This window comes from Natrix helvetica, assembly GCF_964273705.1.
Source record: "Natrix helvetica genome assembly, chromosome: 4".
NCBI lineage: Eukaryota > Metazoa > Chordata > Lepidosauria > Squamata > Natricidae > Natrix > Natrix helvetica.
In genome coordinates this window covers 19,037,468-19,057,373 of record NC_138550.1, presented here as the reverse complement: position 1 = coordinate 19,057,373, position 19,906 = coordinate 19,037,468, and the positions used below count along the sequence as shown (strand labels likewise).

The 19,906-nt window shown below is 41.0% G+C and overlaps 1 protein-coding gene across 1 annotated transcript; it reads right to left on the bottom strand.

Annotated features, from left to right (window-relative positions):
• Positions 1–492: 492 nt before the first annotated feature.
• ACAT1 (acetyl-CoA acetyltransferase 1) lies at positions 493–18,693 on the bottom strand. The gene is made up of 12 exons (XM_081950028.1): positions 18,550–18,693; positions 14,252–14,299; positions 12,797–12,914; positions 11,206–11,301; positions 9,908–10,008; positions 8,646–8,789; positions 7,536–7,686; positions 6,117–6,212; positions 5,079–5,192; positions 3,899–3,963; positions 2,376–2,533; positions 493–1,053 (listed from the first exon to the last, which is right to left on the bottom strand). The coding sequence occupies exons 1-12, from the start codon at positions 18,583–18,585 to the stop codon at positions 933–935; spliced, it is 1,248 nt and encodes a 415-aa protein (XP_081806154.1). The 5' UTR covers positions 18,586–18,693; the 3' UTR covers positions 493–932.
• Between the last annotated feature and the right edge of the window lie 1,213 nt (positions 18,694–19,906).

Below are 19,906 nucleotides of genomic sequence, written 5' to 3'. Positions count from 1 at the left end.
TTTAAAAATAACTCTACCAAGAATTCAAAAATAGCATTTCAGCCGCTTCTTCTACCGTTGGGTGAATCGGCGCGATGGTCAGTGGTATGAGGACCCAGTCTATATTAAAAAACCCAGTGGTTTTTTAATGGGCAATAGTATGTAAATTAGAATGAAGCTGTGTCGTGCAGAAACCATCTATAGATATCAGACCTTAATTGCTGTTTTAACTCTTGTTTATAGTTCAATTGCCAGCTAACTATCTGGAATTGTTTTTCTAGAATGTGATTTGCTATTACAAGTTGAAAGGTTTTCCTTTACACTTTCCTCAGTTACAAGTATAAGCGAGTACATATAGGTAAGCTTTCAGAAGAGCTACAATGCTCAGTGGCAAAGATTGCTTTTCAATTTTCCAGTTATAACTTCAAAATGCTAATTTTATAAAGCTTGACACTCAAATAACACAAGTTGTGATTGGTCTAAATCCCTGAACTAGAATAAGAAACCAACTCATTATTGTTGTATGGTAAATATTTATTCAATAGCCTTTCTCGTTTATTTCTACCAATTGTGGAAACATAATCCAGTGTTACTTCTACACTATCTTCCTCCAGCTAAGCAGTTGTTTTCTGGGCAAAATTACGCATGGCACAACCAGTGCCCTCATTCTAGGAGGCTAAGGGAGAAGAGCAAAAGAATGTCTAAAATTCACTGACGAGAGCAGGACAAATGGTAAGTTTCTAAAATAGTTATGATAGCTGCAGCACTGGGTGATAATTAACATGTTTTAGAGTCCAAGGTATAAAAAAAACATTTTGCATGAAAACATGCTATAATAAAAAGACATAATTTTGTTGAACAATGCCAGACTACAATTAATCGTCTATACTGCAATTCCAATCACGGTTGTAACAGCTATTCATAAGTTGGGCCTTAGAGCTTGAGATCAGAAGCTATAACTTTTGGATCAATATTGCAGAGGCCCCACCACCACCGTTGCAAATCCCAGCAAGGCCATGTTCTCCTTGTTTCAGGGCGTGAGTCATGTGAACAACTATTCTTGCCCCAGACATCCTGAAATAGAGAAGAAGAAGAAAAGAGTTTTAAGTCAGATTCTTTGCTTAGCCTTTTCAGCTTATGCTGTGTAAACAAGTGGTGTTAGTCAGTTTAAGTATATACTTCCTTATAAAGAGTTTAATTCAGATAGTTTCACTTCCTTTCTCACAAAGGTTTAGCAGTGTGTGTTGAGCCCAGGAGGAGAAGATGAGATATGGATATGTCAAAAGGAAAGAGAGGGCGGGAAATAAAGATTACCATGTTAAAGTTGTTAAGTCAGAGTTGTAGAATGACAGGGCGTAGGGACCCTAACATAAAACTGCTTTGTACTGGGTAAGATCACTGCTTTATCTAATGCAGAATGGAAAAACAATGATTTTCAGATGACTCATGTGTACTGTGTTCCAAGCAGAGATACACGAGCAGGGAGTGAAGAACCTACAGCCACTTGATTCCTATTATCATCTCAAGCGGCAAGTTCAAAGACTTTAAGATCTAAGATGCAGTCTAAAAATCTCTGGAAAGTCATAGCTTTCCTACTCCTACAAAGATCATTCAACTGCTTTTGAGTTCGAAGACAAAGTCTAGCAAGTAATGGTTAGTGTTCCTAATATTCTAGGTTTCTCAAGTAAGTACTATTTAGATGAATTGTCATTCCAGCACAACTGGGAACTTTAAATAGGGTATATGCAATCTGCTATTGTCCAATCTTTCTGGATTACATCTCCCATAATTAGTGTTACTGGATACTGGGCAAATGCAAATTAATATTAGAAATATTTGGAGACACCTAGTTGCCTAATCTCTAAAAAATCTCTTAAGAGATTTTTAAATCTGAGTAATAGTTTGTGAATATTTTCTATGTAGCATTTTACAATGGGTTAAGAACAAGTATTCAATGAGTAGTACTTCAAATATTACTCGGAAATAAAATCAGTATAAGATATGCTAATTGTCAGTGGTTTAAATACATTGCAAGGATCTCAGTAAAAACCCAGTATTGGGTTATATTAAATAATCGCAGAAACAGATAGCTTTTGAGAGTTAGGGGACTTCAGGAAGATGTGAAATAAAAAAAATGTGATAATATTTTGGGCACTCAACCACAATTTATGATATTTCTTTGTTGGAAACTGGCATTTACTTCCAGTTTTGGTCAAAAAGCACTCATTGGCCAAACAGCTTCCACAATAAAAGTCATAAAATTAGATGCATTCACACGATTAACCATTTAATGACTAGCATGCCTTATGACTGGGGATCAATTAGTCGTAAATTGAGGACTATCTATACAGTTATTTCCCACTACCAGGTAATGTTTTTGTTTTTGTTTTACTTACCCAATTGGGTGTCCCAAAGAAACTGCTCCTCCGTGAATATTTACCTTTTGTGGATCAATGTCTAGCATTTTAATGTTAGCTAGGACAACAACACTGAATGCTTCATTGATTTCCCACATTTTAATATCTTCCTTTTTGAGTCCTGTCTGAGCAAGTAACTGAAAGGAAAAATACCATTATTTAAAACTTGGTATTTACGGATAATATTTATATTGTTTGCTGTACTACCAGAATTTTATGAGCAGATCCTGACATACCTACAATAATTCAAGTAAAAAGCAGAAAATAAATAAATGAAAACTCTCAACCTTGAAGATACTGAAACTTAATTACAATTGGAAAAATAGAATCACATTTTTAAAAATGCTGAAAACCACACAAACATAGCCGTAAGTTACAGATAACAATTCAATCTATCTAAGCTGAAATCCATTAGCTTTTAAAATTAGGCAGAATTTCATCCTTGCAAAATTTTAAAGCCAATAATGGCCTAAATCTATGGTGATATGGTTCAATTGTGGTAAGGGAATTCTAGTGGCCCTCCATGACTGCTCATTCAGCAACCAGTCAAACTTACAATGGCAGTGAACAAGTGTTATTTAGGACCAATCCTCAAAATTCTGGCTATCACAGTGACCCATTGGTCACATGATCACAATCAAGGGGCCAATGACTAGCTTGCAATTACAACTGCAGCATCCCACAGTCCCTTGATCTCTCCATTTGTGACCTTCATAGCTAGCTTCCAATAAGTAAAGTCAATAGGGAAGTCAGCAGGTAAAAATGGATGACCACATAATGTCATGCATAACATGGGATTCACTTAGCAGTGGGAACTAGAAATGCTGGAACTATCTTCACTAAGTAGTGTGGTTACACGATGTCACACTTTGCAACTGTTGTCCTTTTATTTTTATTTTAATTATTGAATTCTAAAAAGGATGCAATTGATTTTCAATAAGTGGTCTTGGATCATTGCAGAACACAGAACATAAATAAATATTGTCAAAGCCAGAACAAGAGCAAATACTTTGCAAAGACAGCAGTTAAACCAAACAGCCAAATACATTGAAATACCAAATCTTACATATTGGTAAATTAAAATATCACATAATAGAATGGTGTTTACAAGACGAAGTTTTTGAGTTCTCTAAAATTCTTCATGAGACCAGATGCTAAATGGACCCATTTGGTCACAGTCTTAAAGTAGAACGTGAGCAGAAAACATTACATTATGTTAAATTAAATGTTATGTCTAGTATGGCAGTGTCACACTTGATTATTTTATTTCAGTTGTTCAGGTACAAACTGACATTAATTTCTCCAAAACTAACCAGAACTAAAATGCAAACCACAAACACAAAGTAGTTAATTTTTATAACTGTTTAGATTTGTTTTTAAACCTAAAGCAGATAATCTACATTAGAAATTAATTTTAAACTCCGTTATATTACATTTCCACTGAAGACTAAATGCAGAATTAAATGAGCAACTAAATGGGGAGCAATGGTTGAGATGGTCACCTTAGGAACCGCATGTGCTGGTGCAATGGGAAAATCAATAGGATCAACAGCAGCATCTGCAAAACCTGCAGAAGAACAGAAACACGAATTAGAAAAGAAACATGTTAAATGTGCTTTCTCGTAATATTGAATTTTATTCTGGCAATGATTCCTCTATCATGAACACAATTTCAGAGTTCATTCCTTAAAAAATTCCTTGATTTCACTGATGGCTGCATCAGGGTTGTGTTTGATCTTGGGGATCTGGGGTAGGTATGGCCAGGTTGATGTGGCCAGCTTGACCTCACTCATGTCGGCGGCGCCTATGGGGGCCCGAGCACTCTGCCAGTGAAAATGGGCTCCTCAGCTCCATTTTCAGCTGTACCAGCCTCCTGCAACCCTCTGCCAGCAAAAACAGAGCTCAGGAGAGATGCGTGCTGCTCTCCCAAGTTCCATTTTTGCTGGCAGAGGCACCGCAGGCCGGTTCTTCGGTGTTTCCAGGGCAGCCCCATGGGCCAGATCTAAGCACACTGTGGGACCGATGTGGGCCGTGGGCCTTAGGTTTGACACCCCTGCCTTAAAAGATACTTTAAAAAGTCCATGCAAGAGAAGTGCACCGAAAGGTTGCAAAAGCCTTTTTAAAATTTTGGCTTTTGACAAAATTGCAATTGGCTGAAACTACTTGATCAAAAATCTGGCCTTACTGCCTAATCCACAGATAAAACAAAATAAGACATCCACCACCGGTCTTATTTGGGAAATATAAATACAGGTAGCACTCAACTTACAACCACAATGGAGCCCAAAATTTATGTTGCTAAGTGAGACATTTGTTAAGTGAATTTTGCCCCATTTTATGATCTTTCTTGCCACAGCTGTTAAGTGAATCACTGCAGTTGTTACATTAGTAAATGTAACAGTAAATCACGGTTGTTAAATGGATCTGACTTGCCCGTTGACTTTGCTTGTCTGAAGGTCGCAAAAGGGGATCACATGACCCCAGGACACTGCAACCGTCATAAATTTGAGTCAGATGTCAAAAATCTGGATTTTGACCATGTGAATGCTGCAATGACTGTGTGAAAAATGGTCACACCACATTTTTCAGTTCTGTTGTAACTGAATGGTTACTAAATGAACTGTTATAAGTCGAGGACTACTTGTATATAATGATTTCACCAAAGGGTAGGACGATTCTCACCTACTATTCTAGCCAATGGCTTCACATTCAGTCTTTTGGCTGCTTCTGAAGTCATCAGTACCAAAGCAGCTGCTCCATCGTTCAGCGTACTAGCATTGGCAGCAGTGACTGTTCCTGGAAACAAAAATTCATTAAGGAAAAACAATTTACTGGGAAGAACAATTAAAGCATAATGCATTCCCCTACAATGGTGCTTCCTAAATCTGGGTAAACTAACCAAAATTAGGTAAAAGTTTTTTTTCCTTTGAGTAATGACACACAAACCAATTATCCAATCATAGCAGGGACATGTAAATAAGGGCTTTCTAATAAATGGCTTAGAGCAGGGGTGTCAAACTCAAGGCCTGTAGGCCAGATCTAGCCCGTGGGGTGCTTAGATCTGGCCTGCGGGGCTGCCTTGAAAACAGCGAAGGACCGGCTCACGGTGCCTCTGCCAGCGAAAACCCACGTGGCACTACTGAGCTCTGTTTTCACTGGCAGAAAGCTGCAGGAGGCCGCCGCAGCCAAAAACAGAGCTTGGGAGCCCATTTTCACTGGCAGAGCCCTCGGGCCACAACAGGCACCCCTGACACGAATGACGTCGACCTGGCCATGCTCACCCTGGCCACGCCCACCCCGGCACCCCAAGGTCAAACACAACCCTGATGCAGCCATCAATGAAATTGAGTCTGACACCCCTGGCTTAGAGCAATAAAGGAAAAAATTGAGAAGCACTATCCTATGGTGTCATCAATTCCCACTTCACTTGCTGTCAAATGGCCATAAAATGTACAGCAGTCTAAATCCAACATACTGTAGCTGGGATAATCTTAAACAAGCGATCAATCAAGAAATATATTGCAAACTAGCACTCTGTAGAACAGTCATGCAAATGACATTCAAATATTGGAATGCGTGACACTCTATGGAAGCTTTGAAGCAGCAAGATAGGAAGAGTATTGATACCAGTGAAATTTATTATTGTTACCTTTAAAATACCATGGACAGCCAAGATCTGAAATAAATTCTAGCACGTTAAAAATGGATATCAAATCTTACCATTTTCTTTTTGGAACACTGTCTTCAATTTTGGAACTTTACTAAAGTCAACACGCTTGTATTCCTCATCTTCTTTAACCTCTGTGTCTGGTTTCCCTAAAGTAAAGATTTGAGTAAAAAAAAAAAGATTTGAAACTTTGACCAAAGTCAAAATCCAGCCCAGCAAACAGGTTTTATCAGTGACCTGCTGAATGTTAAAAAATTTCTTATTTTTTAAAGGACAGCTGAACACATAAGAATCTTTTGCATCCTCTTATTTCTTGCCCTGTCCATCTCATGTTCCATTTGTGTAGTACAGTGATAGCTAACTGTTCTGACACCCCCCACCCTCCACGCCTGTGAATAAACCAGAACACAGGCTTGGCTGTTTGCCACTGTTTAATTACTGAGATAACGAATCCTTTGGCTGAGGGCCCAGACAACTCACGTTCAATAAAGCAACCCAGATAATCCAAAGAAGCAACACAGATAGTCCAAGCGAGCAAACACGGCTAGAATACACAGATTTTTTTAACTACTAATTCGAACAATTGTTTCCTGCAAATGTCCCCTCCCAACGCCTCACCTATAATCTCTCTTGGGAGGGGCCAATCCACAACCACCTGTGCTTAATCATCTTCTGTGAGTTTGCCTACGGAGTTGCTGCTTCCGTTTCTCAGCCCTTCGCAATCTAGCATCAGGGACAAACTGCCTTTGATCCTCCCCACTGCTCCATGCCTCAGGCGCCTCTCTGGTCCCTGCTCTGAGTCTGAACCCTGCACAGGGTCCTCCACATCATCCAGGGCAGACTCATATGATTCCTCGCTATCCGAGTCCATCAGCAACTCAACCGGATCCTGCTGGACCACAACAGCTAACCTTTTCTGAACCGAGTGCCCAAAGTGCATGTGAACACCCAAAATGCAATCCGCCCCGCCCCCACTCATACACCCGCCCCCAATCCTGTGCATGCACACACAGCCCGGTGCATGTACTTCCCGTATGCACATGCGGCCCCCGAGCATGTATAACAGACCCAAAGACCAGATGGCCGGCGGGAGGCACACGAGCATGCATGGCAGAGCTGAACTGGGGCGATGGCTCGCGTGCCATCAGAGAGGGCACTTAATGCCACCTCTGGCACACATGCCATAGGTTCGCCATTACGGCTCTAGTATATGAGTGGATTGATTTAAGTTAAGGAACTGAAATCATCAAAATCAGAACTTTCTGTTTTAAATTATGTTTTACTTATAATTCTTCAAATATGTATTAATGGAGATTATTTGACTAGAGAGCAGTCATATAACAGTTAAGAAAAACAAAGTCCTCTTATCCATTCTACTACTACTATATTGGAGTTCACATTCGGAAAATGAAGCATGCCATGTGTCAAAACAATTTAAAGGGGAGAAGGTATTGTATATTAATCCATACTACCTTTTTGAGAAATAGTAACAGGCACAATTTCCTTTGCAAATATTCCGGATTCCCAACCTTCCTTGCTTTTGGTATAGGATTTTATAGCATAAGTATCTTGATCTTCCCGTGATATAGAAAATTTCTTAGCGGTATTCTCAGCACAATTACCCTGGGGGCAATGGGGGGAAAAAAGGACATATGAGGTTTTGTAAAGTGTAGAGATCATTTCTGTACCTCATGCTGCATATAATTTACTTATAGTGCATGTGGTTTGAATTAATCTTAACTTCCTAATGAAATTTAAGATTAATTCAAACCACAGGCACTGTAAGGTAATGGATAGCAGCTTTGAACTAAAACTTTTTCAGCAATTGATAATTTAACTGAATAAATGAACTTATGCGTAGTATATGTATAGTACCTGTACTATTTTAAACTTCCTTTGCTCATGTTCACTGGAAGTTTAAAATAGTACAGACAGTCCTTGACTTATGATTGGTCACTTAACAACCATTCAACAGGCTCACCTGAGTGGTATTTATGACCCAGATTCAAAATTCTGATGGTCACCCCTCTTGTGGTCACATGATCAGACTTTGGGCGGTAGGCAATCAGACCACATTTCTGGCCATTTACAATGTCGCATGGACATATAGCCACATTTTATATATTTGCCAAAAACTGGAACTTACTTCTAGTTTTTGGCAAAACTGCACCATAGCGAACCGTCTGTTTGCAAACCGGAAGTCCATTCCCAAACTTCCGGTTTGTGCATTGGATAGTTTTTCGCCCTCCAGAGGCTTCAGCAAACCCTCCGGAGGGCGAAAAACGGCCAAAAATCAAGGCCGAAAATCAGCTGGCCAGCACGTGCATGCGTGCTGGAGCTGACAGGGCAACGCCTTGTGTGCTCTCAGAAATGGCTCCGTGTGCCACCTGTTCACCATCACGGGTGTAGGGTCTCTTGCTTGAGCAGGGGGTTGGACCAGATGACCTATAAGGTCCCTTCCAACTTTGTGCCATCAGGATTGGGAAAAGCTATGTGTTAAATGAACTGTAGCCATTTGTTTTTATTCAAAAATGATTTAAAAGTTTAAAAATGAAATATAACCGCAAGACATTAGCATTTACCATGTGGATCTTGTTGTAGACATCTGTCAAGCCATCTTTGACAATCAAATCTTCAAGCTTTACTCCTCCATAAGGCGTTGTTCCTCTGGTCATGGTGTAAGGGACATTTGACATGCTTTCCATCCCTCCAGCCACCATCACATCCTGTTCAGTAGATTTTACAGCTATTTAGCACATACACACACACACACATGTATGCATGCACGTAACAACATGAAAAGAGATACTTGGAATTGAATGGAGTGGTGCAGTGACTTAGAGGTGGAGCTCTGGCCTCACAATCAGGAGGCTGTAAATTCTAACCTAGGTAGAGGCAGTTATTTCTCTCTCTGGGTGGGCACACTGGGAATAAATCTCCTGAACAAAATTCTGCATTGGCAACAGGGACAGCATCCGGCCATTAAAACACTCTGCTAGCTCCATTCAGTTGCCCATACTCCACCCCGCAAGAGATTATGGAGTTGTTAAAAGATGATTCTTGGAATTGAATCCAGTTGTACACTTCCACCACCAGAAATGTGTCCATGATAGAGCAGAAAGAGAGAATACGTCACTTCCAAATAACTCCAGAGGTCCCTCAAACTTATGTAGAAGATTTTGAGGGTGTTGAAATTGAAAAGGACCTAAATAAAGAGCTAGCAGAAGTCTACTAGTGCAAGGAAACATTTAAGCTTTGTATCTCCTTGCAGGCAAAAACTGAAAGGCCTATATTAAAATTGTGTGAGTGTGTATGCATGTAAAAAAAACCACTGACATTTCATTTTACTGCAATATTTTGTTTTTAAAAAATCCATTAAAACAATACACAAAAGCAATGTACCAAAACAAAAATTTTTTAAAAAACCAAATAAACAGAAAAAAAAATCTAAAAATCACCTAAACATATAACATGCTCATTTATTGATCAACAAAGCATCAAATTGTGCATAATTCTTGTAAATTAGGAAATGCTGAAATGTATTGGGTTAGTAGTAAAAAAATAGCCTTTCCAAAAAAAGGATACATTACACATTTTTTTAAAAAAATTCAGTCACCAACATCTGGGATAGAAAATTTTTTCTAATCTTTCCATTGATATTTTTCATTTGATGTTCAGAGTTCATCACTTTTTTAACCAACAATGGTCATTTGTAGACTAAGAACTGAAGTCTTCTTTACTTCGAAATAAAGTTCAACGTATGTATGTATGCATGTATGTATGTATGTATGTACACACACACATACACCACACACAAAAATTGTGAAAGTACAGAATATCCTACCTGACTCCCACACATCAAGCTCTGGGCTGCCATCATAATAGATTTCATTCCAGAAGCACAAACTTTGTTGACAGTTGTGCAAGGAGTGGAAACTGGTAAGCCTGTGCCAAATAAAGATAAACTAATAAGACAATAATGAAAAGAACTGCAAGCAAAATGTAAATATGACCCATCACAAAAACGTCTCCTATTTAATACAATACAATACAATACAATACAATACAATACAATAGCAGAGTTGGAAGGGACCTTGGAGGTCTTCTAGTCCAACCCCCTGCCTAGGCAGGAAACCCTATATCGTTTCAGACAAATGGCTATCCAACATCTTCTTAAAGACTTCCAGTGTTGGGGCATTCACAACCTCTGGAGGCAACTTCTGTTCCACTGATTAATTGTTCTGTCAGGAAATTTCTCCTCAGTTCTAAGTTGCTTTCTCTCCTTGATTATTTTTCACCCATTGCTTCTTGTTCTGCCCTCAGTTGCCTTGGAAAATAGTTTGACTCCCTCTTCTTTGTGGCAACCCCTGAGATATTGGAACACTGCTAACATGTCTCCCCTAGTCCTTCTTACTATTAAACTAGGCATACCCAGTTCCTGCAACCGTTCTTCATATGTTTTAGTCTTCCCTAATCATCTTTGTTGCTCTTCTCTTCTAGAGTCTCCACGTCTTTTTTACATCGTGGCGACCAGAACTGAATGCAGTATTCCAAGTGTGGCCTTACCAAGGCATTATAAAGTGGTATTAACACTTCACGTGATCTTGATTCTATCCCTCTGTTTATGCAGCCTAGAACTGTGTTGGCTTTTTTGGCAGCTGCTGCACACTGCTGGCTCATTTTAGCATATACAAACAGACATTGAGAGACTACCTAACTCAAGGGTGTCAAACTGGATCACCATTCTAATTCTCCTCCATGGGCCGGCAGGGGAGGGGGGCAGGCCGGTGGCCTTCTGCAGCACCCTGCTGGCCAAAATGTGGTGTGGGGGATCTGTGTGCGGCTCCCATGTGCCTCATTTTCACCCTCCATGGCCTCCTGCAGCACTCTGCTGGCCGTTTTTGGCCCTGTTTTGGGTCCTTTTGGAGGGCCGTTTCCGGCGCACGAAGCTGATTTTAGACGCCAGAGGCACTTCAGGTTGATCCTTTGATATTTCCAGGTCAACCCCGTGGGCTGGATTTAAGCCCCCATAGGCCAGATCTGGCCCACGGACCTTGAGTTTGACACCCCTGATCTAACTGCATCTAATACATTTTTATTTACTGAAATCAATATCAGATATATATCAAATAATCTTCGTACCGGCACCAAGGGTTGCTTGTCGTGCAGGAGCCTGTCCTTCTCCAGCTTGGATAACATTTCCCATGTATACTTCTTTCACTTCTTGAGAAGGGATACCTAATAAGAGGAATATGTATGATAATTATGGAAGGGATAGCTTTGTAACTTAAGTCCAATAAAGATTCAAAAATAATTTTCTACATCTGTAACCCGTGTCTCCTCAGAAAACAGAATGTGCAAAATTCAGCAAACCAAAAATGGAATCTCCCAGAAAACTCCCTCTGAAAGATATCAATCATGTATATAATGGCATCCAGCCGAATGCAGCTAGAGAAGTCTTCTGCTATCTAAAGCTCTGGTAAGCAAAAATTGGTTCAAAACTATAAAATTCAATGCACTGATGTTCATATTTCTTACCTTTCAGATAAATACAAGAAGGTTAAGATTGATTGTCTCCTTTCAAGTAAACAAACTATTTTATATAATCCAGAAAAAAAAGAGTGAGGAAGAAAGGAATCTTAGGACCACATACTGAAGAATATACTGTTACAACAGGTATCTTTGGTGTTATTATTGGTAAAATTGATGAGATTTTTAAAAGGATACTTTTATTGAATTTTTAAAGAAAAAAGCAAGAATATAATTAAGAGTGAAAAACAAAGAGCAAACAAAGTCAAAAATGCAGAAACAAGAAGAAAAAAGAAATACAAAGAAATTTTTGGTTTTGTTTTACAAGAATTATATAAATTTAAATTGACCTTCTTTGTTACAGTTAATAGCAATAGCACTTAGACTTATATACTGCTTAGCAGTGCTTTTTACAGCCCTCTCTAAGCGGTTTACAGAATCTGCCCATTGCCCCCAATAATCTGGGTCCTCATTTTACCCACCTCGGAAGGATAGAAAGCTGAGTCAACCTTGAGGCTGGTGAGAATCGAACTGCCAAACTGCAAGCAGTCAGCATTCAAACAGACGTAGCCTGCAGTACTGCACTCTAACCACTGCGCCACTGCAGCTCAGTATAGGTCTTTGACTTTCAGTTGGGCGCTTAGTGGCCAGTTACAATGGACTCCAAGAAAGGTACTTGCAACCCAAACCTGAAATTCTGACAGCTGTCCACCCCACCCCCAGCATGGTCACATTACTACATTTTAGGTGGTTGGCAATCAGCCCACATTAATGACTGTTTGCAACAATGGCCACATGACTGTGTGTAAATGCCAGAAACCAGTGTTTACCTCTGGCAAAAAAATGCACCATGGTAAAGAATGGGTTTGCTTAATGACTAACATTCGCTTAACAGCCACCACAAAAAACATCATAAAACTAGGCACAGTCCCTTGACAGCCTACTAATTGAGGGGTCAATTGTGGTCGTAAATCAAGGACTACCTGCAGCTATTTTATTGTTTCTACCATTATCATAATTCTACTTTTTCTGTTTCACGCCGTAAGTCCAGAAGGGGTTTCTAATCAACATTCAAATTAATTAAAGTCTTTTCTCTCATCAAAACTGACAATTTCACCATCTCAATTCACTCCATCATCTTCACTGGTAAAATCAATAAGATTAAATAATGGGACTAAAGCAAGACCAGACCTTCTTTGCGTACCTGCTTTTTCTATTGCTCCTTTAATGGCAATGGAACCAAGGTTAGTGGCTGGCAGTGAGAAAAGGGAACTTTGGAAAGATCCTATTGGTGTCCGTACAGCACTCACAATAACTACCTCCTGAAAAGCAAAAGCTTAATCATCAGTTTAATGTAAGTGAAAGCATTTTCAGAATTATGCTTTAGATCACGGGTGTCAAATTCAAGGCCGGATCTGGCCAGCGGGGTGCTTAGATCTGGCCCATGGGGCCGTCCTGGAAATAGCAAAAGACCAACCCGCGGTGCCTCTGCCAGTGAAAATGGAGCTCGGGGGGCTTGCTGGCGGCCCACTGGAGCTCCATATTCGCTGGTAGAGGGTTGCAGGAAGCTGTCGCAGCTAAAAACAGAACTCAGGAGACCGTTTTCACTGGCAGAGCGCTTGGGCCACCACAGGTGCCCTCAACATGAGTGATGTTGAGCTGGCCACACCCACACTGGTCAGGCCCACTCTGGCCCCTCAAGGTAAACACAACCCTGATGCAGCCCTCAATGAAATCAAGTTTGACACCCCTGCTTTAGATTTTAAGAATATTCAATGCATACTGTTGATTATTGAAGCGATACAAATCTACCGTATTTTTCGGAGTATAAGACGCACCTTTTTTCCTCAAAAAAGAGGCTGAAAATCTGGGTGCATCTTATACACTGAATACAGCATTTTTTGCCTCCCGACACCCCGCCCCCTTCACCAAAATGGCCATGCATACCCTTATGGAGACTTTCAGAAAGATCCTGGGGGCTGGGGAGGGCAGAAATGAGCAAAAAACCACTGTTTCCCCCCCCCCCAGCCCCCAGCAGCACTCTATAAGCCTCCATAAGGCTATGCATGCAATTCTTTTGACAAAAAACGGGCTTGTTTTCACAAAAAACGGGCTGCTTTTTTGCTTGTTTTGGGGGGGGGCACCCCCCAGGAGCACCCTGCAAGCCGAAAAATATGATATTTATTTAAATGCAGTACACTAACTCCTCAGCAAAATTACAGTTGTTAATCAAACAACCTAAACCATTCCTAAACCTTCTGTTCTTTCAAGAGAGGGTCAAAAAACATGATAATTTAAATGTATTAATAGTTTCAAGGATTAAGGAAAATAGTAAAGGTTTTATGACAATATATGTGAGTCAAATTATAACTAGTCTAGACTTCCTGCAATAGTAAAAGCATCTATGGCATTCTGGGCACCATTTGGCTTATTTTGGCATCAAAGTTCTGAGAAAGCAGCGTAATTTTAGAAATGCACTAAAACTAATAATTTAGTGTTGCTTACTATATTCCTGCAGTGTATTTAGAACAAAACTACATGCTACAATATATTGTTCTTTCCCGTGCTTTTCTAATTACATCTAGTAGATAAACATCAAACCTTTATCAAATAAGCATAGTTTGGAGCCACTATTCTATATTGTTTTAGCAACACTCACATTTAAACCACGCTGTGATGAGTAGCTTCGGCTTGAAAATCTTAATGCCTGCAAAACAGATTACAGCATTTATTGTAATACGGCATAAACGTTTAACATGCAGAACAGAAAGATCAAGTCTACACTACTGTCAGATTTTTTTGGACTACAGATCATCAAGAAGGATAATGGATTACTGAATCATCATACCAGTGATACCTAACTGTAAAAATTTAAGTATGTTCATTGTTAAAGGTCTATATGTTTATGGAGATTCTCAGTCATTCGGGTCATGGTTGTCCCAAAGGTGCTTTTTTTAAAGAGGTAACTGGACTTTCTGGGTTGGTTTTTTTTCTTTGAAGAGGTTTCGCTTCTCATCCAAGAAGCTTCTTCAACTCTGACTGGATGAAGGGAATGGAAGGATTGGAATAGACAATCCTTCCATTCCCCACCATCCAGTCACAACTGAAAAAGCTTCTGGGATGAGAAGTGAAACGTCTTCAAAGAAAAGGAAAAAACCCAGAAAGTCCAGTTACCTCTTGCAAAAAGCGCCTTTGGGACATGATGCTCCACAATACAAATTGCATAGAGATCCATAAGTAGACATGAAAGAGGCAGAGTATCCTCTATATGTCACTGCGTTAATTGGTTTGCTAGCCGAGCTGAAAGAGTTATTGCGCAGGACATAGGCCTTTATCAGCAAGTGATGTATTGCGCCTGCTCATCAGACATTCCAGAGACTTCTTTCCTTTTGATCTTTGTTCGTCTGCCGAAGAAGATGGACAACATTTGTTCTTGCCAAAATGTAACAATTAGATAGATTTGTTTATTTTCTTATTTCTTATTTTTATATTAAAGCTTGTTTTTTAATTAGAACATGTTCTCTGGGTTTCCCCCCCCCCCCCCCCCGCTTCTTGAGGATATGCTGTTTGGAAAAGCCGTCGATTTCTAGACCTCATTAGCTCAGGGTGAAAAATTTCCCCTGACAAGAGTAGCAAACATGAACAAAGTTATTACAACAAAAGTCATTCATTAATTTCATTCACATTTTCTGTACCTGGATAAGTAGCCCAAAGTGAGTGTAAAGCAAGAGATGATGAATGTGTACGGCTACCGATACTCATTTTCCTCTCCTTCACCCCCTGTAAGGTTGGAACTTTTATTGACTTCTGCCTTGCGGTCTCCTAGGGATCTATCTACTTCTAGTTATATTGAACTATTGGAAGCTCTTGGTTCTTTTGGCCTGCCTGTGAGTTAAGCAGTCAATTGCCAGGAATCTGATGTGTTTCAATAGACCTTGTTATAGCCGCTTGATTTCTCAACTTGACTTTAATGGAACTGTTGGAAGAAATGTCCTTCTGGGTTCGGCTCCAAGTGGGGAAAAAGACACTGGAGACATGGAGGCTGCTTGGAAAGATGGTTTTAATGGTGGACAGGACCGCATGGCTTGAGTCCTGAACAGAAAAGGTGATCACATGCTTCAATGTTGGTGGAGAAGAAGAGAAGGGAAAAGAGTGAAGAAGGGCTTGCAGGGCTTTTTATATTCTGTCCTGCCCCACCTATCTGTTTCCTGTTCCTGTGTAAGAAATGTATTCTGATTGGTTGCCAGACTCCCATGGGCCCGTGCAAGGGCAACCCTCTAGGCTGAGTTTTGAATCCAGGTTTGGTTGAGTTCTCAGATGCCATGTGGTCAGTTGAGTAAAGTGCCAATATTATCATGCCTTAATCCCATCCCCCTGGAGCTGATGGGGAGAACTCTTTATTATGTAAAGTGGACTAGCTTGGCCTTCTTAATGGCCCATTGACAAAGTGGGGATGGGCAGGAAGCTGCAGGAATTTACTTTGTGTTTAAAATGTATTTCTCCCTTTTTCACATCCAGGAAAATATAATATTCTGCCTTTTCAATATTCCTAGGATATTTCATTTCTCTGGGAGAGGGCTGGGTGATAACTTCCTACAGAACGATGCTGTTTTTGTTATTTTCCTTCCCATATCCTGATCCACAATCTTTTCTTTTTGACCTTTCACCCATTTCTTCCAACTTGATACCCTTTGCCTGGACTTAGCACTGTCCATTGATCAAATCTTGTTATTTACAGGTTTTGTGTGGCTTTCCTAACCCTGCGTCACACATTCCAAACTTTTTCATCCTTTTTCTCCTATTCACATATTAAAATGGATATCTGTAGTACTTATTTAACCACATAAGTAGAAATATCTTAACTCTTAGTTTCGTTGCTGTAAAATGGCAAAAATGTCCTTGGGTGTAGTAGCCTAGATGGATGAGTGCTGCTTATTTTACTCTCTGATTCAGTGGTGGGTTGCTATCCGGATTGCTACCAGTTTGCTCGTTCCACGCGCAGAAGCTTCTGCACATGCACCGAAGTGGGTGGGCGGAGCCTCCCACCGTTGCCACTACCGTTTCAGCCGAACCGGGCCAAACTTACAGCAACCCACCTCTGCTCGGATTCTATTGGCATTGTCTAGTTGTTATTTAAAGCTTAAAGGCATGTTCTGTGTCCAAGTTTATTTCAACTGTTTTGCCATAGCAAACATTTCGGCACCAAGGGTTTACTGATTAATTCTTCTTTTTATCTGCTTGCATACAAATGATAAACACAAGAGTCCTATTCATAAATGATCCCAGTTATAGAAACAATACCACACTCAAAGCAGCAAATTTGAGAACGACCAAGAAAACAAATAGAGAACACCTATTACCAAAAAGGGGAGGTGTCACATCTCATTGATACCCCTTGCACATGGGACCACCATATGAGATCAATGCCTTTTTTACTATTACTAGAAAGAGTGGAAGCAATGGACACTATATACCTTTCATTTAACAAAGCCCTTCAAACCAATCTAATTTTACTTCAAAGAGCTGAATCGGAAGCTAAGAATCCAGTGAGTCTTCTCCTAGCACAGAGAAATATTACACGCTTTCCTCACACAACTGTTTCACTGAAAAAAATTAAAGCGTGCTAAATCTCCGCTAACATCACAGCCAATCCAAACACACTGTGGAAGAAGCAAAAGATTGACTCCTTTGATCTTTTCCCTTCCTCCTTATTTCCACCAGTCAATATGTGGAACATTTATATTTTTCCAAAAATAGATCACCAGTTTTGGAGAGAGAGGGAGAGGTAGGGGGAGAGGTGGAGAGGAAGGGAGGGAGGGAGAGAGAGAAAATAAAGTTTATAAAGTTTATGAATCACTTCCACAAGAGTATGGATGCATTTTGATTTCTGTGTTGGAGACGAGAATTCTGAGAATACTGTGGACAGCCAAAAAAATAAATCCATCAAAAATAAATCAATCATTCAACAAATTAACCCAAAGTTTTTGTCTGAAGCCCAAAGGTTCAGTTTCAAATTATCTTAATTTGGACCCATTAGGCAAAACCCAGCTCTCTGGAACAGCTGGGAAAGGTGGAAGAAAAGAGAAGAGGATGACCACAGCAAGGTGGTAAAATTCAGGGACAGTGGCAGTGAAGGCCCCTTTGATCACTGGGAGACTCAAAATCTATCTATGTAGTTGCTAGGTGTTGAAAACCTTTGATGGCACATAATCAATCAACCAGTCAACCAGTTCAGCAGAGACACCAAATTTGGAGACGTGCCTTGTACCAGCCACTTGTCCAAGGAATTTACAGGTGGTCCTCTACTTACAACCACAATTGAGCCCAAAATTTATGTTGTTAAGTGAGAAATGTGTTAAGTGAGTTTGCTCTATTTTACGATGGGTCTCACCACATTTGTTAAGTGAATCACTGCACTTCTTAAATTAGTAGCCCGGTTGTTAAGTGAATCCGATTTCCCCATTGACTTTGCTTGTCAGAAGGTCTCAAAAGGGGATCACACGACTCCGGAACACTGCAATCCGTCATAAACGTGAGCCAGTGGCCAAGCATCTGTAGGTAAACCATGTGACCATGGGGATGCCGCAACAGTCGTAAGCTTGAAAGACGGTCATAAATCACATTTTTCAGCGACGTAACTTTGAACGGTCACTAAATGAACCGTTGTAAATCGAGGACTACCTGTATTTCATTGTTAAACAAGTCGCACCTCCCATCAACGTGAAAGCGGGTGGATTGCTCCCTAAATGCAGGGGATCCTCTTCCACCCGCGACCCTCTGGCAAACAAACGGGTGCAGAGCTTGCATACCTTGCACACTTTACACACACACACACACACACTCTTCCTTTAGAGGAAGGATGTCGTGGCGGTCAACGACGAGGGACCGCCCCCAAACCTACCCCGACCAAAAATGTATCTCGGGGGTCTCCCGGCTCCGTCACGGGCAGCTACTCACCCGAAGGGGCTTCGCTACCTGTCGTCCGCACTGCATCCCGCCGCCCGCTTCGACCGCCTCAACGACTGGAAACAGCAAGAAGCACCTCCGCCGTCACCTTCACCAGCACGAGCGCCACGCCCCCTAGCCCGGCCAATGGGGAGGCAAGGAAGGGCAGCCGTTTTCGTCCAATCGCCTCCCTTCGAATCCAGGCGCCTGGGAGGGAAAAGTGGGCGTGGCCACCGAGGAGCGTCTCCATTGGAGGCAGGAGAGAGAGAGAGAGAGAGAGAGAGAGAGAGAGAGAGAGAGAGAGAGAGAGAGAGAGAGAGAGAGGAGGGCGGGCCAGTAGAAGAGAGGCGAGCCTGTTGCAAGAGGCGGGGAGTAGGTGACGTCAGAGAACCCTAGAAGTAGGAAATTCAAGAAACGCCTGCAAGGAAGAAAAAGAAGACTGCAAGAGACAATATGGCTGAGCAACGTGGATGTAACTCCGCGTCTTTCAAACTTGCTGACTTTTTAAGGTGTATGGTCATCAACTCCCAGAATTCCCCAGCCGGTATGGCCAAATGTGAAAAACCACCGGTCTCACAGATTCCGAAGGATCCAGGTGGAGAATAGCTGGCGTACATCAAGGCAGGATAGGATGGGAATGATCTCCCCATCCCACTCCTTGTGTGAGTAAAAGCGCTGCCTCTAGCCCTGCTTTAGGCATCAATCCAGCGGGGTGACCTTGGGCTTGTCATTACTTTACTTTATTGTCATTGCACCTCGTACAACGAAATTAAATGCCACCTTCGGTGTACATCATACATAAGAAAACGATAAAAATAATAAAAACACAAACACACAGCCTTCACATTCTGCACAATTGAATTAAAACCCCTGATATTGCATTAATATTGCACTATGCAGTAGAATTCAGTATAGTTACTGCTCTGGGATAGAAGCTGTTTCTCAACCTATTTGTCCTTGTCTACAGTCTGCTAGATGGCAATAGTTCAAAAAAAGGGGTGCCCAGGATGAGATGGATCTTTAAGAATGTTTTGAACTTTCTTAAGGCAGCGGGAGCTATAAAGCTCTTCCAAAAAGAGGGGAGAGGGCAACCAATGAATCTTCTGGGCAATGATGTTAACCCTAGAGCACTGAGTTCCTCTCTTGAGTCCTGGGAAGCAGTCAGTGGCAAATCACTTCCCCCCCCCCCAAAAAAAAACTTGCCATAGAAACTGCAGAGACTTGTCCAAGCAGCCACCAGGAGTCAACACTGATTTAAAGGCACACACACACACACAAGTCAAAGCGTTCTCCGCCTCTCCCTGGATTAGCACAAGCATGTCAGGGTAACCTATCAATTCTGATTGCCAATCTGGGGTCTGGTGCATTG

Bases quoted from the DNA above. Each gene is read 5' to 3' on its own strand.
- ACAT1 (XM_081950028.1), bottom strand. From the start codon at position 18,585: ATGCAGTGCGGACGACAGGTAGCGAAGCCCCTTCGG. The intron at 7,687-8,645 runs GTAAATGCTAAT...CATTGCCCCCAG, and splicing joins TCTACAACAAGATCCACATG to GGTAATTGTGCTGAGAATAC. The intron at 6,213-7,535 runs GTAGTATGGATT...TCTTTACTTTAG, and splicing joins TGTTACTATTTCTCAAAAAG to GGAAACCAGACACAGAGGTT.